The sequence below is a fragment of the Mastomys coucha genome, unplaced genomic scaffold (assembly GCF_008632895.1).
Source record: "Mastomys coucha isolate ucsf_1 unplaced genomic scaffold, UCSF_Mcou_1 pScaffold3, whole genome shotgun sequence".
NCBI classification, from domain to species: Eukaryota; Metazoa; Chordata; class Mammalia; order Rodentia; family Muridae; genus Mastomys; species Mastomys coucha.
This window is the reverse complement of record NW_022196909.1, coordinates 47,111,534-47,135,932: the sequence shown is the minus strand read 5'-3', so window position 1 is coordinate 47,135,932 and position 24,399 is coordinate 47,111,534. Positions and strand designations below refer to the sequence as shown.

General features: G+C 56.0%; 2 protein-coding genes across 2 annotated transcripts in view; both read right to left on the bottom strand.

Moving 5' to 3' along the window:
* The window catches only part of Tead3 (TEA domain transcription factor 3), a 20,094-nt gene extending 3,558 nt beyond the window's left edge, over nucleotides 1-16,536 (bottom strand). Inside the window, exons 1-7 of the mRNA XM_031347005.1 lie at nucleotides 16,461-16,536; nucleotides 15,694-16,077; nucleotides 5,954-6,205; nucleotides 4,795-4,859; nucleotides 1,285-1,347; nucleotides 471-482; nucleotides 10-167 (exon numbers count right to left, since the gene is read on the bottom strand). Of these exons, the coding sequence (XP_031202865.1) occupies nucleotides 10-167; nucleotides 471-482; nucleotides 1,285-1,347; nucleotides 4,795-4,859; nucleotides 5,954-6,205; nucleotides 15,694-16,077; nucleotides 16,461-16,536 (1,010 nt within the window). The remainder of the gene's footprint in view (nucleotides 1-9; nucleotides 168-470; nucleotides 483-1,284; nucleotides 1,348-4,794; nucleotides 4,860-5,953; nucleotides 6,206-15,693; nucleotides 16,078-16,460) is intronic.
* Nucleotides 16,537-16,615: 79 nt separating this feature from the next.
* Tulp1 (TUB like protein 1) overlaps nucleotides 16,616-24,399 on the bottom strand; it is a 14,931-nt gene continuing 7,147 nt past the window's right edge. The window contains exons 11-15 of the mRNA XM_031347421.1: nucleotides 24,173-24,285; nucleotides 21,757-21,868; nucleotides 21,582-21,680; nucleotides 18,915-19,086; nucleotides 16,616-17,097 (exon numbers count right to left, since the gene is read on the bottom strand). Coding sequence (XP_031203281.1) covers nucleotides 16,964-17,097; nucleotides 18,915-19,086; nucleotides 21,582-21,680; nucleotides 21,757-21,868; nucleotides 24,173-24,285 — 630 coding nt within the window. The 3' untranslated portion in view covers nucleotides 16,616-16,963. The remainder of the gene's footprint in view (nucleotides 17,098-18,914; nucleotides 19,087-21,581; nucleotides 21,681-21,756; nucleotides 21,869-24,172; nucleotides 24,286-24,399) is intronic.

Below are 24,399 nucleotides of genomic sequence, written 5' to 3'. Positions count from 1 at the left end.
ACACCCCACCCCAGCCCACCCAGCCCTACCCTTGAGGAGGTGGAGAAGACGGCCTGGGGGAGAGGAGAGGGTGGGCTGAACTTGTTCTGTAGGACGCTGGCAGAGACGATTTGGGCAGATGACATGGATGCCATGCTCTGGAGAGCTTTGTCCTTGGAGACCTGGTCCTGGGGACAGCGGTCAGGTCAGGCCTGGCCAGGCCCTTCGGGTAGGAATTCTAGCTTTGGTGTGTCTACCCTGAGTGTCTGAGTCCTGTGCATACAATAGCAGAGGACCCCACACGGACACTGCGCGCTGCCCCCGGACACCTGTGACTTTTTCTATGAAACCAGACTCTTACTTCACAGTTTAGGGCCTTTGGTTTGGGCGCTATGCTGAGCGGCCCTGAACAGAATGAAGGAGAAGCGCGTCTGGTGAGCGCTCCACCCCTGTGCTCTGAAGCCCCTCCCCCTGGGTGTTGGGTTACTTACCAGGTTCATAGCCTGTGAAGGAGAAAGGGACAGAGCATTAGAAGATACCAGGGAGGGCTATGAGCTGGGGGGGGGAGCCAAGGAGGCAGCCTGGGTCTCAGCCTGAAACCCGTACGTGGATGAGTCCCCCTAACCCACACCCAGGGACAACCCACCTCCACCCTGTGCGCTGGCTGTCAGTTCCTAAGGAAGCCAAGAGGCTGCCAGGGACCCTCCCCACCCAGAGAGGGAGTGCCCGCTAGCCAGGGGGGTGCCCTGGCAAGATGAAAACAAAGGACCATGGGTCTGTGTGTTGGTCCTAGACATGAGCCCCATAGGCTTGGGAGACTCAAGCTGGGAAAATGGGTCAGATCATGAACCCCACACTGAAGTTCCCAGCCTGGTAACTCTCATCCCCCGATCCCACCCCACCCCACTCCCACTGAGCTGCCAGCCAACACCTTTCATGTCCCCCCTCAAGTCCCCAAGGCCATTAGCAAGCAATAGTCAAGAGGAAAGAATGAGGGGGACACAGGAGAGAGGCAGGCTTGAGTAGTCCTCAGACGCTAGCCACCAGCCTACTTTTAGGTTTGCTTGCTTGCTTGCTTGGTTTTTTGAGACAAGAGTCTCACTGTGTAGCCCTGGCTGTCCTGGAACTCAAATCTGCCCGCTTCTGCCTGAGTGCTAGGGTTAAGGTGCCACCACAGCGGGCACCTGGGAGCCTTGGAACTTACTGCTGTCACTTGTGTGTCTCAGACCCTCTCAGTTCCTCAGCCCTGGTCTGGGCCCAGAAGGAGGCTGGGCAGGGCTAGGCCAAGAGCCAGGGGGCCCATACCTTCAGCTTGGACAGAATCTCCCGAGATTTCCTCCTGGCTAGAACCCACAAGTGACTACAGACCTGTAGGGAAAGAGAGAAGGAGCGCAGGACAGGAGAGAGAGGAAGGACAGAGCTCAGGCCAGAGAGAGGCGTGGTGGGGCTGGAGAGCCGACCGACCGAGGCAGAGGCCTGCAGTGTGCAGAATGGGCGGACGAGGTCCGGGAAGGGGCCAGAGGCCCTGCTAGGCACCCAACATACCTTAATGCCAACCTGGTATTCCCGAACCTTCTTCCGAGCTAGGACCTGTATGTGGCTGGACACCTAGGGGTTGCCCCATGCCCCGCCACAAAGGAAAACACAGAGGGTGAGGAGGGACAGCCAGGACAGCTAGGGTGGGAGGAGCCCCCAGTCCTCAGAACTTGGCGTCTGAGTGGGCACATGCCTCTCAGGTACTTGGTATTGACAATTCTGCTTCTTCTTGGTCTTTTTTTTTTTTTTTTTTTTTTTTTTTTTTTTTTTTTTTTAAGATTTATTTATTAAGCCGGGCGGTGGTGGCGCACGCCTTTAATCCCAGCACTTGGGAGGCAGAGGCAGGTGGATTTCTGAGTTCGAGGCCAGCCTGGTCTACAGAGTGAGTTCCAGGACAGCCAGGGCTACACAGAGAAACCCTGTCTCCAAAAACCAAAAAAAAAAAAAAAAGATTTACTTATTATTATACATAAGTACACTATAGCTGTCTTCAGACACACCAGAAGAGGGCAACAGATCTCATTTTGGATAGTTATGAGCCACCGTGTGGTTGCTGGGATTTGAACTCAGGACCTTTGGAAGAGTAGTCAGTGCTCTTACCCGCTGAGCCATCTTGCCAGCCCCTCTTTTCTTGGTCTTAAATTAACCCACAGTAGTCTCAAGGGCCACCATGCACCACAGTGTAGGTTGTTCACGGAAGAGAACCCCAGCCCACGATCTGCTGGTCAAACTCTATGCTCAGCTGAGGGTTGTACTTGACCCTCACAGGAACCCCCTCACCTCCGTGGACACATGGCTCCGTGCTTCTTCCTAGAATTAGATGGTTACTGAAGCCAAAAATGCTTGCTTTTTGTTTGTTTGTTTGTTTGTTTGTTTGTTGTTTTTTTCCAAGACAGGGTTTCTCAGTGTAGCCCTGGCTGTCCTGGAACTCACTCTGTAGACCAGGCTGGCCTTGAACTCAGAAATCCGCCTTCCTCTGCCTCCCAAGAGCTGGGATTAAAGGCGTGGGCCACCACTGCCCGGCTCTTCAAGAATTTTTTATTCCCATAAAGAAACTGTTCTTTGGAACCCCAGTAGTGCCCCCTACTGGGTGCTCCCCTTGCAGAGCCCATCTGATGCTACTCTTGCCCAGGCAATACTGATGGCCACCAAACACAGGTGCTGGCGTTCCCCAAGCTTCCTACACCCAACACATTTGAACTTTGCACCAACCCTCTAACTTACAGATGGCCTAATCAGAGCCCAGAGAGGCACGGCTATGTATTCAGGGTCACATAGCCAGATGCAGAACTCGTACTCAAACCCAGGCCATGTGACCCTGGGGACCACTGGCTTTATCACCAAGCTCTTCTCCCAGGATTCCTTCAGACCCTTAGCGCCACCTCCTCAGGGCCAGCTCTAACATCTGGAAGTCACAGGCAGGGGCTTACTCCCATCTGGTTAATAAGAAGTCATTGTGCCAAGCATGGTAGCATACACCTTTGACCCCAGCCCTTGGGAGGAAGAGGCAGGCAGAGGCAGGCCAGCCTGGGCTACATAGTTCAATCAGAGAGTCCCCACTGCTTCAGGTGATGGGAGATATGGGCACCAGTCCTCAGATGGCTGGCTTGCCCTGTGTGGACAGCGTAGATATAAGTGGGGTCAGAAAGAGGCAGGACATAGCCCAACCTTTGGCCAGCTCGGCTTGATTCAGAGCCTGAACTTACGGACCGCCAACCCTTCCCAGAGCTAACCAGGTTCCCAAGAATATGGGTGTGGCAGTAATGGCAGCAGATACTGCTCTTAGGTGTCGACGTATCTCTCAATTCACAGCTGCCAGGAGCCAAGGCTAGGAAGCCAACTTAAGCTCAGGTAGCACAGACTATCAGAATCTCACAGAATCTCAGTGTCTGTGTCGGGGGTGGGGGTGGGGGGTGGAGATGGAGCCTTACTCTGGAGCCTCAAACTCATGAGGCACTTCTACTTCAGCCTCTGAAGTGTTGGACCTCCAGGCGTGTGCCACTCCACCTGGTGTGCAGGAGGCCTGAGCTTGGCGACCGGGGCCCAAGTGGCCACCCCTGCTGTACTAAAGACCTAAGGAGTGTCTCTGAGTTGGCCAAAGGAACTCATTCGGGGCCCAGGGCAGGCATCACTAAACACCCATACTAGGCAGGGAGCCTAGAGCCCCCTTAAGGATTGAGGTTAGGGACAGGTGGGGCTTGTCTATGTATCTCCAGCACTCCAGGGGAAAAGGGTGCGGAGTTTGAGTCCCAACCCCTCGAAGGGCTACGGGTTGACATCTCTCCTAGGTACCCCAGACCTAATTCATCCAATGAGTCCCCCCCTGCCTGGTCACCCACAGCTGCCGGCCTTCCCAGGGGCATCCTGTGAGTGATCGTAGTCTCTGCCTCTGCCTCCTGGCTGGCTTCCCAGATTCACTGCCCCACAACTGCCTCTACTCAATCTTCCCCCATCCCCCAGCTCTCTCTTTCTCTTGGCTCAGGGTAGGGGCCAATCTCGACTCCACCCCCACCTCGCTCAGTGACACAATACGGGGGTGGGGGGGTCACTAAACTCCCCTCTCCCGGTTTCTTAGTTTTATGTCCACCTGACACACGCTAGAGTCATTTGGGAAGGGAACCTGGCTTGAGAAAATGTCCCCCCAAGCCTGGCCTGTGCACAAGCCGGTGGTGCGGTGCCTTGATTGATGCGGGAGAGCCTAGCCCTCTCTGGACGCTGCTGTCCCTGAGGAAGTCTGTAAGAAGGCAGCAGGAGGGTTGGAGAGATGGCTCAACGGTTAAGAGCCACTGGTTTTTCTTCCAAAAGTCACGAGTTCAATTCCCAGCAGCCACATGGTGGCTCACAAGCATGTCATGGGATCTAACGCCCTCTTCTGGTGTGTCAAGGACAGTGTGCTCCTTCGCAGCAATGGAAAGCCTATGTCACATGGGAAGGATATAAGGAGCGGGCTCTGAGTGGCCCTATGGGCACGGGCAGGGTGAATGGTGTGAACTCCGCTTGGAAGGTTTCTGGCGGGTACTGTGGGGGTTACTACCCTGGCTGATCTGCTGAACCCCTGCTTGGCATAGCCCCTCCCTGGTTAACTCCCACCCCCTCTGAAGGGGGTTCCGGTCTCCCCCAGAACTGGGTCCAGACCAACCCCCAGCAGTACCGGCCCAACTAGGCAAATACCCATCCTTCTGACAGATGAGCAGGCCCCGTGGGCTAAACTGTGCTTCCTGTACCCAAGGTGTGACAGAGGCGGGTCTGGGGGACAGGGGACCAGGGCCATCTCTCTACCTGCTTTCTCGTCCTGGTTTTTCCAGTCCTCAGCTTGATGTAGCGGGCGATCAGCTCATTTCGACCTAGTCAGGGAGACAGAGCCAGTGAGGACTCAAGGAGAGGGCAGAACCCGGGGCTGGGCATGCCTGCTTTTCACCCTGCCTCTGGGACATGGTGGAGGGCATAGCCTACAGAAAAAGCCTTAACAGGCTTCCTGGGCATCACTGCCAGCAGGACTGAGGTTTGGATGGGTCTCGGCCCACGTCCCCTATCTGTAAGCTGTTCTGTCTGGCTTCATCCCAGTCATGGGGGACCCGGAAGCTTTGTCCTTTCTTTGGTGAAGGAAGGCAGGGGACCTATGATATGTCTCTTAGACGGACAGCTTGGGTCAAGGTGTATCACTGGGTCCTTGTGCCAGCAACCCCTAGGGCATTGCCCAATCGTCTCTGAGTCTGGGGGTAGGGACTCTGCGCAACCCCGGAGACCATCTTGGGGAGTAGGCTCTGCAATGTGGGGGCTGCCTAGACATACCACGGGGTGTGTGTCAGCATCCAGGGTGTGGGCTCGGCCCCCCAACCTCTTGGCCTCCCCAGAACTGCCACATTCCCCAAATTCCTCTTCGATGACAGAACAGGCCCCAGGGCTCCTCCCTGCCCGTCAACCCCTTGTCTAAAAATACCCCGTGGGGCTGTCCTGCCATTGGTGAGGGTGCAGTGTGGGCAGGCGGCCCCACCCGGCGGAGCACCCCAGAACATCTTCCTGTCTCAAGAGTGGAGTTTTTCAAGCATCAAGGACTGGCTGGTCCAGACAGTGGACCCCCCAATCTCCCTATGGTACTATCCCCTTAGCCCTGTGTGTTGGGATATTGGGAGTCTGGGGCCTGCCTCACTAGGCCACAGGCTCCTCACAGAGGCTCAATGGACTGACCCAGTTTTCCTGGCCCCCTGAGTCACCCCGAAACCTCCAGCCGGCAGGGCTGGGGAGAGGCGGGGCGCGTGTGGGCTGTGGCAGGCCTGTTTGCGAGGTGCAGTTGGAGGAGGCCCCAGACACACGCAGCCCAAGCCCGCCCGGACTCGCCCGCCGGGCAGACCGCCAGGGCTCCCCCAACCAACCGGTCTGGCAAGGGACAGAGAGCAGGGGGCGGGGCCAGTGGGGCCACGCCCACCTCTGCACTCACCGTACATCTTGCCCTCGTCGGACAGGATGATCTTGCGCCGGCCGCAAGGCGGGTAGATGGCCAGGGCCTCCTGAAAGCTCTGCTCGATGTCCGGGCTCCACACTCCCTCGGCATCGTTGTCCAGCCCCTTGTCCAGGCCTTCGGACCCATCTTCCCGGGGCTCCCCGGGGCTGCTGTTGGCGGTCCAGCTGTTGGACGCTATTGTGCTGGTTGCTCTGGGCTCTGGGCCTGAGCCCCCTGGATGGCCTAAGCCTACACAAGCAAGATGCCAAGGGTTAGGGCAGGCTCTTCCCACTCAGCCAGCCCAGCGGCCACGTTCCGTGCTCCCCACACCACGGGTAGGTGCTCCAGGTTGGAGGCTGAAGTTATTAAGCCTCTCCAGAGCTGTGTGACCTTGCAGGAGTTAGTTTATCTCTCTCTGAGCCTGGGTCCCAAAAAAAGTCAAAATGGTCTCTGGAAGGAAGGCGGGCTGGAGAGATGGTTAAGAATGGAAGATCCCAATCCCGTTCCCAGCACTCATGTGCAGCTAACGCCTGCCTGTGCCCCCACCCCAGTCCCAGGGGACCCTGACACCTCTGGCTCCACATGCCACACATACACAAAATTAAAAACACAAATCTAGCCGGGTGTGGTGGCACACACTTTTAATCCCAGCACTTAGGAGGCAGAGACAGGCAGATATATGAGTTCGAGGCCAGCCTGGTCTACAGAGTGAGCTCTAGGACAGCCAGGGCTACACAGAGAAACCCTGTCTCGAAAACAAAAACAAAAACAAAAACAAAAATACAGAACAAAACAAAACAAACAACAAAAAAAAAAAACCGGTCTCCTTGAGTTATGAGGGTTAAAAGGCTAGGCTGGAATCACTGACACAGTAATATTATCTGGGTGTGGCCATAAGCCCTGTTGTAATCCTAGCACTTGGAAGGCTGAGGCAGGAGGATCCAGCATCCTCAACGATGCTCATCTGGGGCCAGCCTGGGCTAGAGGATACCTGCACCCCTCTTGTCCTTCTCCTACTGAGGGACCACACCGTGGCAGGTGAGAAGAACTCCTGGAAGCCATCCTCTGACCGCCACACAGCTGGCATAGACAGCACACGGGAATAAATAACTGTAATAAAATAGTAAAGGGCTGGGGAGATGGCTCAGTGGTTAAGGTCCGTGGCTGTTCTTCCAGAGGACCCAGGTTCAATCCCAGCACCCACGTGGCAGCTCACAACTTTAACTCCAGTTCCAGGGCATCTGACGGCCTCTCACGGACATCCATGCAGTCAAAACACCCATTTTCATGAAAGAAAAATAAATTAAAAAGGGTAAAAGGGAAAAGATCCCCTTGATCACCAACCATAACAGTACATATCAACAGGTGCTGCACAACTGGGAGCCTGAGGCAGGATTGCTGGCTTGAGTCAAGGATGGTGTTTGCCTGTAACCCAGCTTTGGGTGGCTGGCTGATTGCAAAGTTCAATCTGGACTCAACAGGGAGACCCTGACTCAAATCACAAATTAAAAACCTTTTGAAATACTGGGCGGGGAGGCCGAAGCCTATGATGTCAGCCCTTGGGAAGCTGTGGTGGGAATTCAATGTCATGCTCAGCTGTGTCCAGCCTGGGCTATGTGAGGGCCACTACCCCACATATCACCTGCACATCTGGTGATATGCACAGGCACACACGAAAGGAAGATGCTCATTTATACCAAGAAAGCTGAGGCTCCCCGGGCAGTCTCTGAAGAGGAGAGTCAGGCAAGGACTGCAGCCCTCAGCGGGGAGGAGGGAGAGGGCTCCAGCCAGGGCCCTCACTACCCACTCCTACCAGCATTAGAGCGGTAGGTCTTGCTCTGAGATGAGACAGATCTCACCTACCCCACAGAGGACCTTAGCATGGGCCAGGCGATGTCCTGGGAGTGGCCAGGACACAGACTGCACAGGACAGCTAGGAGGTGCAGCCTACAACCTGGCTCCCCATGTCCTGCCTCCATCCACTTCCTGTTCTCATGCCTCCTCAGCCCCATAGCAGCCCATAAACCACCCCCACCCAGGTGTCCTGGCCCACATGGCAGATGGGTCAAGGCTCTGGGAATGGGGATGGGGGGTGGGGGGCACTCTTTCTATCCCCCATGAACACAGCCTTGTACCCCCAGCAACCCCAGGGTACCGGAACCTGAAGTCAGTGTTCTGGGGACCTCCAGACCGTAATAAGAGCTTTGCTCTGGGGCAGCAAGAATGCAGTGTCTGGCCACGTGGTGGCTCACACCTCTAATCCAGCACCCAGGATGCAGAAGCAGGCAGATCTCCCAATTTGAGGCCAGCCTGGTCTACAGAGCAGGACAGTTCTAATGCTGGTAGAAGTGGGTATATATCTATGTCAGAGACAGCCTCATTATGTAGCCCAAGCTGGCTATCCACCTGCCTCGTGGCCTCCCAGGTGGTAGGATATCAGGAGTCAGTTACACAGAGCTCTAGACATCAGGTTTAGACTTAATATTTCCGACAGTGGCACCTCCTACACCAAACATGGCTTGAGGATTTTATATAGTAACTCATAAGTGCTACTTATTATTAATGCTACTTTGTACATGAGAAAAAAACAAGGAACAGAGAAGTTAAAACAATTTACACAAGGATACACAGTGAAGTGATACAGCTAGGTTTTGAACAAAGTTCCTGGCTACCGGCAGAGATGTGAGATGCGGGCCAGGATTCCTGGGGAGAAGAGAGGACCCTTGCGGCTAACCCCCTGACCCCGTAGACAAGGAAAACAAGGCATCGAAACCCACACCTGAATAAGAAAAGGAGGTCCAGGCCACAAGCCGCCTCAGCCCAAGTGGCTGTAACAACTTCAAAGGCTCTACACCACTGCACAAGACCAGCCTTTCTGGTGGTTCCCAAGACACCCAGGAGTCTCTCTCAGTGGCTAGCAAGGGTCAGATGCCCCTACCAGGAGCCTGTCCCTCACCACAGGACTTTTCTAGGTCTGTAACCCCTCTCCTCTGCTTACAGAAGGGGACAAGATGCTATACTAGCCAGGGGAGGGGGACATGGGAGGGGCAGCTGTCTGACCTGCTGGAGGGATCAGAGGACCCACCCAGAGATAAGAACCTAGGCCTTCAGCCTTCAGTAGAACAGCAGGACTCAGTGATAGGGAGCCCTGGTAGCTTGACTTCTAAAGAAACTCTCTGGCCTCCCCCAAGTCTCTGGTTGCTTCCCCTCATCCAGGCCGTGCCCCCCTCCTGGGTGATGTCAGTCCTGCCCCGCCCCCGAGGGAGCATGTGGCCAAATATGGCGAACAGAGCAGCCTGGGAGCTGGGACAGACTGGGGGATGGGACAGACCCTGGCTGGGATCTTGGATAGAGAGCTGGGGAGGGGAAAATGGCATGGGAGGGGGCAGATGTCAAGGAATAGCAACCCTAATATACACACCCTACAAGGCTCCTGGGCACCTGCAGGACAGGCCTGACATGGTTCTAGGGCAGAGTATCCACACTGATGGCATAAATGGTACTCCTCCCCGCCCCCCCCCCCAAAAAAAACCCAGCTTCACACAGTAGCACATGCCTGCAAGGCTCTTGGCTACCTAGCTAATGCTGTGGTCAGGGGTCTCCTCTGCCGACATCATTCCAAGTAGACATCCTTCAGGAGGGGGTGGGAGACTACCGGGGTGATCACAGCTGCCCTCCCAGGGTTACTAGGGTGGGTGAAGACAGCGGCTAAGTGTGGGTGCTCACCCCCAAGCCCTGGGGACCACACGGGAGAAAGGAGGCTGAGCCTCAAGGGGCTGACTTACTTTGGCAGGCCAGTCCCCAGAGAGAACCTCCAGCTGGAGGCTGTGTTCTGAGGGAACAGAGGACCAGACGGGCCCAGGTAGATGGAAGGGAGTTGGAGGGTTCCCTAAGTGTCACCTAGCATGAGTCCAACAAGAAGAGTGAACTGTGCAGAGAGAGCGCAGACAGAAACCAGCGAGTGTCAGACAGCCTGCTCTCCATCCAGACAGGCAGGCCGACTGAGGGACTCCCATCTGGGGTGGGAGGAGGGAGAAGAGTAACCGGTCCCCACCCAGCAAAGACCCAGGGATGGGCCCACCGACACCCAGGTGAAGAGGCAAGGAGGTGGGACCCGTAGGGACACCGCAGGAGGAAGTCGGGGGCTGGAAGGTAGCTTGGAGCACCGACTGAGCGGGGAGGAGGAGAAAGGCGGGAGAGGCGGGTGGGGCCTGGCTCAGCTCCTCCTCCCACAGCCCCTCTTCTCCCAAGCTGGGGTTATCTGTATGGCTCTAGTCTTTCTCCTTACCCTTAGCCTGCAGATCAGTCACACCTGCCTCCTCCCCTGTCCCAGACCCTCAGCCTGGTCAAGTGACGAGGAAGGGGGCCAGGAGGCCCAGTGGAGATAAGGGGCCCTGGCTGCCCACCCCCAGCCCCGGGGCCAGATCTGCGGGCAGAACTGGCCAGACAGCTCCGAGTGGAGGCCAGAGTTGGGCGGGCGTCAAGGCCCTGATCCTCCAGACCACCAGTCCATTGGCTCCCTCCGAAGACGGGAAGCCAAACTTAGGTGAATGCTCCCCGAGAGCTGGTGTCCCGGTGGGGGCACAACACAGATGAGGCACGCTGTCAGGTGGCACTTCGCTGTTTCCCAAGGGGGTACAGAGGCTGAGCCAGGCCCTGCAGCCGGGAGCTACCTGACTTCTAGGGACCCCCGGCCCCCAAATGCTCCGCTTACTGGAGCCAAACGTGGGGAAATCAGTGGGTCCCGAAGCGCTCCACGGCGGGCTGGGCTGAGAGGAGGTAACCGCTGGGAAGGGCGCGCTGGGCCTCCCCAACCCCCTCTAGCTTTCTTCCCTCCACCCCACCCCCACAGCAGCCAGCTGTTCTCCAGCTGCCAGAGGCTCCCACCCTACAAGTGGCCAAGCTCTGGTCGGGACCAGAATGGGCTAGGGGAGGGGGTAGGGATGCTCTAGGCTTCCCCCACCTCCAGTCTAAGGACCCAGGAGGGACCTGCCAAGTAGCCACACCCTGCCATGCTGGGGAGGGAGGACCCTCTCCCTTTCTCCACAGGAGGGAGTAATTTCCAGACCCACTGGAGAAGGCGGGGCCTCCCCCGCTCCAGCTTACTAATATGCTTCCAATTTTGAGAGCCACGGTTCCCATCCCTCTTCCCCACTTCAGGGAGTCCCAGCCAGGGACATCCCCCTCCTCAGAGCCTCCAGGCCTCCTACAGTCAGAGCTGACCGGGCCCAGAACAGAACGCCTCTTCGGGGTCTCCAATAGAGGGAACCTCAGAGATCCAGAGGGGAGAGGCTGACGGACAACCTGGGGAACTGTGGGGGGGGGGGAGGTCTCACAAGCTCGGTTAACATATGTCTGTCTACCTGCTCCAGGCCATCCACTGGGCAGCCAGCAGTACAAGATGCCACTTGAAGTCAGTGTCCTTTGTCCTTTATAAGCAAACAGGCTTCCACTGTACCTTCCCCTTTCTCTCTCACAGGAGGCAGCAGCCATAGTAAGGTGTAGCCTCCTGGTTTGGTTTGTTTGGTTTTTTGGAGACAGGGTTTCTCTGTATAACCCTGGCTGTCCTGGAACTCTGTAGACCAGGCTGGCCTCAAACTCCGAAATCCGCCTGCCTCTGCCTCCCAAGTGCTGGGATTAAAGGAGTGCGCCACAACTGCCCTGCCTGGCTGCCTCCTGTCTGGTTTGGTTTTGTTTTGTTTTTTCATTTTGCCTCCTGTTTTTTAAATATATGCACACACACACACACACACACACACATACATATTCATGTTCACATGTATTCATTGGTAGTGTTATTTATTTATGCATGTATGTATGAGCACTGTGCACGTGTGGAGGTCAGAGGTCAACAGGTAGAAGTCCTCTCCTTCCACCACATAGGTCCTGGAGATCAAACTCAGGTTGTTAGGCTGGGCCACAAGCACCTAGTCCCACTGAGCCATCTCACTGACCCCACCACCCCTTTTGTGTAAGAAGGCTTTCATTCTCATAACCCAGGCTACCCTGGAACTTACGATACACCCAAGTGTGGTGTTCACAACTGCGAGGAAAAATTCAAATTAAGGTTATGTGTACTATAACATAAATTTGTCATTTTAACTACCTTTTTTTCTTACTGGGTTTTGATATGAGGTCTCACTTTGTAGTTCTCGACAGCCTTGAACTCACCACCCACACACCCCAGCCTCTCTTGTATTGGGAATTACGAATGTGAGCCAATGTCTGTCTGTCTCTCTCTCTCTCTCTCTCTCATCTTTCTTCTCTTCCACAGCATCTTTTTTTTTTTTAATTTTTTGAAACAGACTCTCTCTGTGTATAGCCCTGGCTGACCTAGAACTAACTCTGTAGACCAGGCTAGCCTCTCAAACGCACAGAGATCCACCTGCCTCTGCTTCTGAAGGCACACACTACCACATCCGATTTGACAGTATCTTTTCCAAGGTCTTCCAGGTAGATGGCACATGCATTGGGGTCACAGGTCCCCACACCCTGTGTGGCAGAGCCCTGAGGATGTCACCCACACAAGCTGAGGCAGTGACCACCCACGGAGTTGGTCTCAGTCACACCCCAGTTTCTCACACACTCCGCCTGGCTCTCCCAGGCTTTCACACAGGATACAGGCTGCGGCATACATTGCATCCAGCTCCTCGGCACTCACTGCGCCCTCATACACATCCGTGGCGGTGGAGGATCCTGTGATTGTCTCATGTGTAGTGTCATGAACAGTCACACAGACAAACCCAAAGCCACCTCACGCGTCATTTCACAACAGACAACAGAAGTGGCCACACCATGGTATGACAGATCACATGGGATGCCCCTCAGGTAGAATCTCACCACCACAATCCCTCATACAGTTGGTGTACCCACAGACAGACAAATTTTCACCATAGCTAACCTAGTGTGGTACCTGACACTGGAATGTCATCCCAGCAGCTCCCCCCCCCTCTGTTACACACACACACACACACACACAGGCATCTCCACCCTCAACCCAGCTTACACACCAGATTCTCTCACAGGCTCTCATTCCACCACATGGGTCCTGGACATCCCACTCCTGGCTTGACTACAAGCAATTTTACCCTCAGAGCTGTCTCTCCCGACAGACAGCCCAAGGTCTCAGTTTCTCTCATGACCACAGTGATGGGGGACACGCTCTTAGGCACATCACTTGCAGTACTCAGCAGTTTTTCCCACTTGTGGTCACAGAGACTATACCTGGGTCCTTTCTCACACATACCCACTGCACAGTGTGGCCCGCACAGATGACCCCTCGCGGTCCTCCACTGTTCTCAAATGCAGTCACACGAAGCTGTATTCCCATTTCCGTCTATCACTTCCTGTCTTTTCAGGCCTGGCAGGGAGTCCAGGAAACAATCAGCAGTCTAGGAAACCCTAAGGGCTGGGGCTCTGGGGACCTGGTTCTGGATTCTCCCGCCCTAGCCTCCAGAGGGTCTGGAGCGAGCAGCCTGCTCCCAGCCACAGTGTGTACAGGCCAGCAGTGGCTTGCTGAGCCCCAGGTCTAACCAGATAGACTCAGGCTGGGGTCCTAGGGCTGCCACAGCCCCTGTGACCCATGGGGATAGACTGGACCCTCCTGGGAACCCCAGAACACCGTGACAGTCAGACCCTCCCTCTACCACTCCTCAAGCTGCCCCTTCCCCCTCCAATCCTTAGCTCCTCTGTGACCACCCAGGACAGAGCTGGTGGTGGCTTCTGTTCTAGGGAAAGCTCCTACATGGAACCCTGGGGGAGCCGGGGGTGGGGGGGGCTGAAAGGCTACAGGACTGAGGCTGAAGGTAGCCATCCAGTGACCTCTGAACCCCATTTACAAGGGCAAGCATCCCCAAGGCCACACATAGCCTCCCCTATCCCTTCAGATCTGTCTCAGGCCACCGTGCCTTAACTACGTGCCCTTCCCCAGAGTCTGCTCACCCAACTCCTTGCACTATCTGGGGTTACCCACCCACCTCTCCAGACCCCTCTGGGTTCAGCTTCCATCATGGGCGGAGACTGAAGGCAGACAGGGGGACAAGCCTCTGAGATGAGGGATCAGGCACCTGAGGAGCCACCAATACAGCTGGCAAACCAGAGACTGAGCTATATCTCTTTTTATGTGTACTTCTTTCTCCCATCAGCAGAACGGGTTAGGGTGTAAAAATTCAGGGATGGTAGGTAGATGGAGGACTCTGGGAGGACACACACCTGCGTGTGTGTGTGTGTGTGTGTGTGTGTGTGTGTGTGTGTGTGTGTGTTTGTGTGTGTGTGTGTTTATGCACGCACGCGCGGGTGGGCGCACACTCAAAAGATTTCCTGCCAACCACTGACCATTCTGTTCCCCAAAGTGCTAATTAGCATTAATTACAGTTCCCTCCCTGGAGGTGTCGAAGGCCTGGCTTCCAGCTCCTCCCTGAGGAGGGGGGTAATTCAGTCTCGTGTCCACTCTTGGCCCAAGGGACGAGTAGACAGGCCCTCACCCTTCCCATGAAGGAAGAAAAAGCATGTCAGACGATGGGGAAGACCAAAGAGGGAAGGGAAGACCGGATGCCCTCAATCGTTTTAACAAGTGTCAGGTGTGGAGAAGGAGGTCCAGGGACTAGGAAAGGCAGAGGCATAGTTTCCCAACGCCTTCAAGTTCTATTTGCTTTCCCCCCCTGGCTCCTGGCCGTAGCATCCCGCAGCTGGTTTGTGTGTGGAGGGGTGTCCCAGACCCCAGCACTGAGTTCGAATACACGGAGCCACCCTGGACACCAGCCCCCCTCTACCACCATCCTCCCGGCTGGGCTACAAGTCCAGGCCTGACTTGGTTCTGCCCCTACCTGGAGAACTCGAGATACAGAGGGACACAGGCCCTGAGAAGCCCGGCCCCAAGCTTCCTTCGTTCTCCCTTGCTCTTTAAGAATCTAAGCCCTCAATCAGGGCCCCTGTTGGGGGGGCGGGTAGAGTAGGGGCTTCAGTGACACTGCCCGAGGGCCTGCTGGGGCTAGAAAACAGATCCACACCAGCGCTCCGGCCTCCCTTCCCAGGCAGGAATATAAAGACCTGACAGACAATGGAGAGGACCCGAGTGGGAAGGGAAGCCCAATCGCCCACAATCTCCTTCACAAAGTTCTCCCGAGAAGTGCCGGGTGGGGGAAGGCCCCAAATCCAGCCGCGTCCGGAGCGAGGAGCTGGGACTCGCCCTGACGCGAGCGGCAGCACTGGAGGGGACTGGCGTCCCCCGCCCCCCCGGCCCCCGCCCTTGGGTGCGCACACGCTCCGGGTTCACACCGTGGCTTCCAGACCCAGACCCGGGGCCGAGTCCCAGCGCAGCCGCGGGCAGCGCGCACACCGGCGCGCCTTGGCCAAGGCCTGCGTGGAGCCCGGGGCCCGCGGGCTCTCGGAGTCCAAAGGGCGCCCCGGATACGAGTCCCGGCGGCAGGCCCTCCGAGCCCGCGGCTCCGGGCGCGCACCCCGGCACACGGCGGGGCCAGGCCCGGGCACCCGGGACACTCCGGGCTTCCCAGCCTCCGGGTCGCGGGGGGGTGGGGTGGTGGGCGGGGCTTCCCGGAGAGCGTCTCCCCCCCGCTCCTTCCCTCCAAAGTTCCCGGCACCCGAGTCCCCGACTCGGGCGCGGGCTGGACAATAGCTCGGAGCCCCCAGGGTGTCCCGGGTCCCCGCCATCCAGAAGCCACCCGAGCAGTCAGTCACCTCTGCGCGCGAGGCCTCCGAGTCGCATTCCCCGGGCTTACCTGCTCCGAGCTCCGGGGGGCGCTCCGCCGGGCCGCTCCGCCAGGGCCCGAGGGAGTAGTGAGGGGGGCCGGGAAGGGGGGTCGTGGGCAGGGGGATGGCCGGAATGTACGGAATGAGCCGGGCCGGAGCGGGAGGTGCTGGGCGCGGAGGAGGGAGCGAGCGGGACGGAAAGTTTGTGTTGAGGGAGCCGGGCGGGGGGTGGGGGCTGCGGGCGGGAGGGGCGGGGCCGGTGGGTGGGGCGAGCGGCAGGCGGGCCCGCGAGTGGGCGGTGCTAGCTAGGGGGAGTGGCCTAAGGCGGGCCGGGGCCTGCTGTCTCTCGAACCACCCAGCCCCCAAGAACGCCCGCTGCTGCGGGTTCACCCTCCCGCGCACCCCGATTCTCGCTCAGAGTCATCTCAGAGTCCCCACCTCCCCTACACCACCCCCCTCGTGGGGACTCGGCCGAATCTGGAGGGATCAGGCCTGGGGCGGAGCCAAGAGTAGAGCTCTGCCCCCTGGGTTGGACTCCTGGAGGTGTTTAGGGTCCTAGGGAGCCGGGGTCCCGCGCATCCAAGCGACGCCCGAGCGCGCACGGGGTCTCGGGCTCCCCACCCTTCACCTCGGGTCCGTGGCAGCTGAGGCCTCAGCAGCTCCCCTCCCGCCGAGAGCCCGCCCCCCCCCCACTCCGAGGCCCCAGACCCGGCTCCGCCCTGCCCGGACCCGGTTTGTCTGGTTCTCCCCGAGTGGCTTGTTTCTCGAATTTCTTCCTTTCTCTCTCTTCCTCTACCTCTGGGGCCCTCCCTCTCCTCCCGGCTGACGGAGAATCGGGGGGCCCGGACCCTGCGCTCTCGCCGAGGTTCCATAGGACAGGAGAAGGGGGCGCGGGAGCGCGGGACGAACGCAGGCACCTGAGTCGACACACACGAATCCAGGAACTACCGATGCGTTCAGCCCGGGACGTGATTTTATTGGGGATGTGGGTCCCTGACTCCGTTTCACCGTCGTCCGCTCCCCCCACCCCCACCCCCGCCTTCACCCCCAGCGCGGGCCCGGAGGGGCCTCGAACATCTGACTTGGGCTCCCAGACAGGAAGTGACTGGGGAGGAGGGGGCAAGTATTTTTGGGCGACCAGATGTTCATCTCCATCCCCTCCGCCTCGGCCCGTGCCAGGCTGGGGGGTACACGGAGGTCACCGAGAGGCAGTGGGGTGAGCCCTTTCCATGGGAGCTGTGTGGGAGGGACCCTGCTACCCCCGACCGAATGCTTTCCCTGCGCAGAAGGGCTGTGCGGTCACTCGCAGGCCAGCTTCCCGTCGAAGCTGGAGAGGGCGATGGCGAAGGCCTGCAGAGCGCACAGTGGGTACCGGTAGTCCAGCGTGAAGGCGTCCTCGGCCACACGGCCGAACTGCAGCACTATATAGTCGGCTGTGAACACAGACCGTGGGGTGACCCTGGACCCCCTCAACAAAGGGAGGTCTTGTTCCTTGATGTGGAGTCATAGCCCCCAGGCAGCCTCTGGCCACCTTACCCGTTCTGGGTCATCCAATCAGCGCAGCCGGTTCAGGGTCCGTCACACTACCACCGCAGGGCAGGGGCCCTACCTTATCAGCTGCCGCCTGGGGCTACAGTAAACCTGTAATCTAGCAGTACTGGGAGGGACCCTGTCAAACTTGCCCAAACCAGAACCCTTCCCTCACCGATTTTTCAGTTGTCTTTTGGCCTCATTCCTCTGGCCTGCCCATAAGGCTAACCTTTGACCCTAGGTCAGACCCTTCTCTAACCCCAGGTGTTCCCTCCCTTAGCCAGTTGCGCTGGACTCAGGCCTCTCCCGTCCTGATAGGGGCTATCAGTTGCAATCAATCAATCAGCCTCCCTTCTCCCCTTCCTCCCTTCTCAATCTCTTCTGAGACTGCACTTCCTGTAGTCAAGGCTAGCCTTGAACTCCTCCTAATCCTTTTGCTACCCCCCCCTCCCAAATATCCTAACCTGAAACTCTCTGAGGTCGAAGCTAGACACCTTAGAACAAACAAACAAGCAAGCAAAAAACCCTCCACCCCAGCTCTGGTTTGGTGGCAGACCAAACTCCTACAGGACAGGACTGGAGATCAGTCCCAAGGCCAGGAGACTGGAGATACTGGACTCATAGTACTGGCCAATCCCTGTAACCCGGAGTCCTTTGTGCGGTACTCCTGGTGGGACCTCTCGCCTGAGCTTCTGTTTCCCTCAGTCAGTCTTCACAGGCAGTCTGTGAGAGAGGCAGAGGGCTGGAGAGATGGCTCAGCAGTTAGGAGCACATACTGTTCTTTGGGGGGGACTCAGGTTTGACTCCCAGCACCCGTACAACTGCCCGTAACTCCAGTTCCAGGGGATCTGACACCCTCTGGCCTCTGTGGGCACCCCCACACACAAAGTTCACATAACTCATGCAGGCACACACATAAAAATAAATCCAAAAAATAAATAAATAAATAAAGGGAATAGACACTTAGAAATATGTGGTTCATACTCTGGTCTCTTGGTGCTTGTTGCCAAACCTGATGACCTGAATGTGGCTCTCAGAGCGCCAAGGGAGAGAGCTAACTCCTGCAGATTGTTCGTGATGACACACACAGACACACAAGGGGGTGTATGCTTCTGCCCAAACTCTGACAGTCCCTGCTCTTAAAGACAATCCTCAACCGGGCAGCGGTGGCCCATGCCTTTAATCCCAGCACTTGGGAGGCAGAGGCAGGCGGATTTCTGAGTTCAAGGCCAGCCTGATCTATAGAGTGAGTTCCAGGACAGCCAGGGCTACACAGAGAAACCCTATCTCAAAAAAACCAAAAGGACAATCTTCTATTTTATCGGGGCATGGTGGCCATGCCTTTAATCCCTGCACTGGGCAAGCAGAAGGAGGGGGAATCTCTGTGACTTCGAGACCAGTCTAGTCCTCATAGATTTTCAGAACAGCCAAGTCAATATAGTGTGGCCCTGTCTTATGACAATTAGACAATTATCTTGGTAACAAGTTCTCGCTCTCTTTTCCTCCGTGTGGCTTTGGGTCTCTCCACCTACTCCATCCTAAGGGGTTGGACTCAGGGTGCTTTCCAGCTTCCAGCAACTCATCCCTCCCTTCATCAAGGTATCATTGAATATGTTCCAGCACCTACCCAAGGGTCCTGGGAGAGATGGAGGGAGAGAGAAGGGGGCGGGGAGGTTAGGAGTTGGCGGAGGGAAGGTCTGGGTGGCTCTCAGATACTCACGGTCATCAGCATGCACAATCTGGAAGTTCTTGACAGAGGCCTGGGTGACCCGGCCCTGAAAGTTGAGGGTGTAGGAGCCACTGTCTTCATTCCAGATGGGCGGCTTGTTGTGGAGCTCAATGAGGCTCTCCAGCGTCTTGTTCTGCCAGCGCACGAGCAGCCCATCACTAGCCTGGGGTGCCCGAGGAGGAGAGGTAACAAAAAAAGGGTGGTTAGGGGGCTGGAGAGATGGCTCAGTGGTTAAGAGCACTGAGTGCTCTTCCAGAGGTCCTGAGTTCAATTCCTGGCAACCACATGGTGGCTCATAACCATCTATAATGAGATCTGACGCCCTCTTCTGGTGTGTCTGAAGACAGCTACAGTGTACTTACAAATAATAATAAATAAACCTTAAAAAAAAAAAAAAGAAAGAAAGAAAGAAAAGAAAAGGAAAAGAGCTGGGCAGTAGTGGCCCACACCTTTAATCCCAGCACTTGGGAGGCAGAGGCAGGTGGATTTCTGAGTTCGAGGCTAGCCTGGTCTACAGAGTGAGTTCCAAGACAGCCAGGGCTACACAGAGAAACCCTGTCTCAAAAAAAAAAAAAAGGAAAAGAAAGGATGGTTAGAGGACCAGTAGATGTGGGGAGAACCCTGATGAGAAGAGGCCCCGTTTGGGGGACACTCTGGCTGAGAATGGAAAGGTTCAGCCGGAACCCAACAGGAGTTTTGTGCCCCTGGTGGTCTAGAACCTTCCAGTTCTAGTCTTCCCCTGAACCCGGAGCTCATTGATGGGGCAAGGCAGGGTGTTCAATGCTTTTAGGGATCTACCCATTTGCTCCTGCCCAGTGCCAGGATACAGGAACTGTGCCCAACCTTTGTATGGGTGCTCCTCAGCACTCCTTGCACTTGGGGTCTAGATTTGTGCAATGGGTACTTTACTAACAGAGGTATCTCTAAGCCCTCCTGTGTGTGTGTGTGTGTGTGTGTGTGTATGTGTGTGTGTGTTTTCAGGGTCCTATATAGCTCAGGCTGTCCTCAAACTCCCTGTGTAGCTGAGGATAACCTTAAACGTCTGATCTCTCTGCCTCTACCTCCTGAGTGCTGGGGTCACAGGCATGAACCATGATGCCTGGTTTTATGGTACTGGATTGGAACCCAGCACCTCCTCCTGCCTGCAGGGTGAGCCTGTCCCATCTCTCACTCACTGCTGTGGCACGGTTCGATGTTGATTCTTACTGAATGGGCTTAGAAGAAGCAACTGTGGGGCCCAGGGAACCTGCAGGGCCCAGCTTCCTGGCCAGCTTGGCCTCCTAGGACGGCCTGTCCACCCAGGACAGCCTCCAGCAGGGAGGATGCATACACAGCAGACAGGGCCATTACTTTCCACCAGAAAGGAGTAAAGGGACATCAGTCATCGAGAAGCATGGGTCATGCCAGTTATCGGTTTCTTTTTCTTTTCTTTTTTTTTTTGGTTTTTTGAGACAGGGTTTCTCTGTGTAACCCTGGCTGTCCTGGAACTCACTCTGTAGACCAGGCTGGCCTCAAACACAGAAATCCGCCTGTCTCTGCCTCCCAAGTACTGGGATTAAAGGCATGAGCCACCACTGCCCAGCTGGCATGTGCCACCACTGCCCGGCTCAGTCATCGTTTTCTGAAATCCTGGGCTCACCCGGCCTACAAGCGCCTAGGACGGTTAGTTCTCCCTCTTATCCCACACTGCACACGCTCCAACTTTGCCTCTTTAAAGCGTCATTCCGCAGCCCCAAACCACTGCTATGACTTCTCATTTCTCTCAGAGCAAAAAGCCAGTTAACCAGGCACCTTCTACCCCCAGGAATCAATCACCTTGGCCCTCGGGGCCTTCAGCCGTGACGGTCACCCTACTGACCTCTCAACCTATCAGGTACCTCTGTCTCAGGCTCCTTGCACTGGCTCTCTCTAAATGCCATTTCCCTAAACCTAGATCCCAGGCACGAAAGACTGCTCACCTCACATGGATGAGGCCTGCGACGGAAACCTGTATGAGAGTCATGTGCCTCAGCTGGCCTCCTCTGCTCTCCCTCCCTTCTCTAACGTTTAATATCTCCCAGACTTTGCTCGTTTGTCACAATCACTGTCTGCAGTCTACCCTCCCCTACTGGTACCCCAGTTTCAAGAGGGATTGTACTGCTTCCTGGCAGGCAGTGCACAGTCGGTCTTTTTACCCTAGTGTGCTGGAGGCGGAGGCAGACAGATCTCTGTGAGCTCAACGGGGTCCGCGGACCAGACTGGTCTACATAATGAGACTCTGCCTCAGAGACAACCCCTAAGCCCCAAACTAACCTCAAGCCCTCTGAAGGAGCTTACCCGCTCAGCCGTCTCCCAACTCTGTTTATTTCTTTGAGACAGTGTTACAAGTAGCTCAGGCTGGCCTGGAACTCTCTCGATATATAGCTAGAGATGGCTCTTAATTACTGATCCTCCTGCCTCCACCTCCCAAGTTCTAGGATTACAGGAGTGTGCCACTGTGCCTGGCATGAATTCAACCACAGAGAACCCGAGCTCATTCTACAAGTGCCCGGAGGAATCTGTGACACGGATACTCAGGAGAGTCCCTTGGCCAAGCTGGATCCCTGGCCCTGACCTTGTTGAGTGGGTGAATAGAGAGCAAGGCTCTGGGGGACGGGGTGTTGGATGGTTGAGGCTCACATTTCGGGGCCGGATAGGGACCCTCTCATTGTCCGAGTTCATTCCGGGGATGATGACAGTCATACGGCGGGGTCCTCGGAAGCCTAAAACGTTGGTTTCCTGAAACAAAGAGAGGGACATCAGGCCGAATCCCACCTGAGGAGGGCGTGGCATGGAGGGGACAGTGGCGTCTCACATAGACCACAGCGGCCAGCTCCTGGCGCAGGCTTCCCACGTCACCACCTCCCCCTCGCTGTGGGTTCTGCCCGTTGTCGAAGACTGTGAAGCGGTTCCCCAGAAGGTTAGACCTAAGCATGGAAAAAGAATCGGGCTAAGGCGAGGGAGTACCTCCCACCTCCCACCCCAAGAGCCTTCCCACAGCCGCCCAATTCAAGAGCAAGGGGCAGTGTGTGTCTCGGGACTAGCACGTCAGGTGTCCTGATCCAGGCTTCCCTTAGGGGCAAGGAGAGCTTTTAAGACGATTATTATTATTTATCCTCGTTACTTTGAGACAGTCCAGCCCTGGGGCTCAGTTTCACCCTGCTAAGCCTTCTCTGCATGCCTCAGGCCCTAAATTCAATCCCCGGCAGCTACAAAAGCAGAGCCAGATGTGGCAGAAACAGCTGGATTTGGCAGGTGGTGATGGAAGATCAGGAATCCAAGGCCATCTCCCAGCACATAGTGAGGTCCAAACCAGCCTGGGCTACATGAGACCCTCTTTCAAAAAAAAAAAACCAAAGAAAAAAGAAAAAAGTAAAGCTGGCAGGGTGGTAGTTCTGTGTAACACAAGCCCGAGGACCCAAGTTCGATCCCTGGGATCCACACAAAGGTAGAAAGAGAGCTGACCCTACACAATTGTCCTCTGACCTCCACCTGAACACACCAGCATGCCTGTGCCTGCACACGCCACACCCAGACTAATAAGATTAAGGAAGAATAAAACAAATCATTCAGATTTCGGCTCCATCTGTGTGGCCCTAGGAAACAGGAAAAGTCTCAGGTGTTCTACTTGGCCCTGATTATTCTTTTAGTTGACTTATTGAATGTATGTGTGTGCGTGTGCGTGTACGTGTGCGTGTGTGTGTGCGTGTGTGTGTGTGTGTGTGCGTGTGTGTGTGTGTGTGTGTGCGCGTGTGTGCGCGTATGTGTGTACTCGAACACACACAGGAGTTCGGAAGACAACCTTCAGGACTCGGTCCTCTCCCTCTGTCATGTGTGTCCTTGGGATTGAACTCCCGTCATCAGGCTTGGTGGCAACCCCCTGACCCCCTTTGCCATCTTGCTGGTCCTCAGCTTTTCCACCTATATATCAAAACAGCTGCAGTCCCCCTCTGGCTTGGTTGGTAAGAAAATACAATGCTTGGCTAATGTTTGGAAAGTGTTTAGAACTATGTCTGAGGCTCAGGGAGGCCCTTACATGCCTCTTATTAAATATAGAAGCAAAATAAATAAGTCCTCAGAGTAGCTGGACAGCCATATGGGAAGTCATCCTGGTGACACTGAGTCCCCCCCCCCTTCTGTTTGTTTGTTTGTTGTTTTTCAAGACAGGGTTTCTCTGTATAGCCCTGGCTGTCCTGGAACTCACTCTGTAGACCAGGCTGGCCTCGAACTCAGAAATCCGCCTGCCTCTGCCTCCCAAGTGCTGGGATTAAAGGCGTGCGCCGTCACCGCCTAGCCTGAGTCCATCCTTTTCTTGTTCGTTCACTCAGTAAATATTGTTTTTGTTTGCTTGTGAGACTGTCCCACAGTATAGACCAGGCTGACCCTGAACTGGTCAAGCTCTGCCTGCCTCTGCCTGCTGGTGCAGGGATTCAGGATCTCAGGAGGTCCTGTTAAGCTTGAATTTACTGTAAAGCCAAGGATGGCCTTGAACTGTGGATCCTCCTGCCTCTACCTCCCACTCTCTCTCCCTCTCTGTCTGTCTCTGTCTCTCTCCCTCTCTGTCTCTGTCTCTCTCTGTCTCTCTGTCTGTCTGTCTCTCTCTGTCTCTCTCTGTCTCTCTCTGTCTCTCTCTCTGTCTCTCTCTCTGTCTCTCTCTCTCTCTCTGTCTCTGTCTCTCTGTCTCTCTGTCTCTCTCTCTCTCTCTCTCTCTCTCTCTCTCTCTCTCTCTCTCTCTCTCTCTCTCTCTCTCTCTCTCTCTCTCTCTCTCTCTCTCTCTCTCTCTCTCTCTCTCGGACAGGCTTTAATGTAGCCCAGGCTGGCCTTAAGTTCCTTACACAGCGAAGGATGACCTTGAACTCCTGATACTTTTTTCTCTACTTCCCAGCAGCTGGGATTATAGATCCACACCACCACGCCCTGTAGTATAACTTCCCTAGAGAACATTCTATGAGGTAAGTGTTAGCTCTCAATGACAAGGGCCACAGGCCTGGCTTTGCCTACATGGAGCCAGACTCCTCTCTGAGAGCCTTGCTCAGGTCTACACACTCCCTATCCCCTGGTGGAGGTGTTGGCATGCCACCCCACACCCACCCCTCAAAACCATCTAGACAAGGTCCCCAAGAGGTCTATGCATGTCAGAGTGGGAAATGTCCTAGGCTGGGAGATGTCTCTGGAGCAGCCCATGGAGGGGCGTCTCCCATAGCCACAGAGGGACAGGCGAGCAGCTGCACCTCAGCTTCCCGACGAAGTTCTCCCCTCCCCTGGACAGGTTGGTGGGGTCGCTGGAGATGAGATAGTTGGCCGTCTTACTCCGCTTGCGTTTCCTGCCGGCCAGGAGGAACACCTGAAGAGAAGGGGAGAGAGAGGTGACAGAGTGAGGCAGCTGGAACTGGGGGACCAGAGAGGCCATAGACAACCAAGCCCTAGACACCCCCAGCCCTAGACACCACCCCCGGCC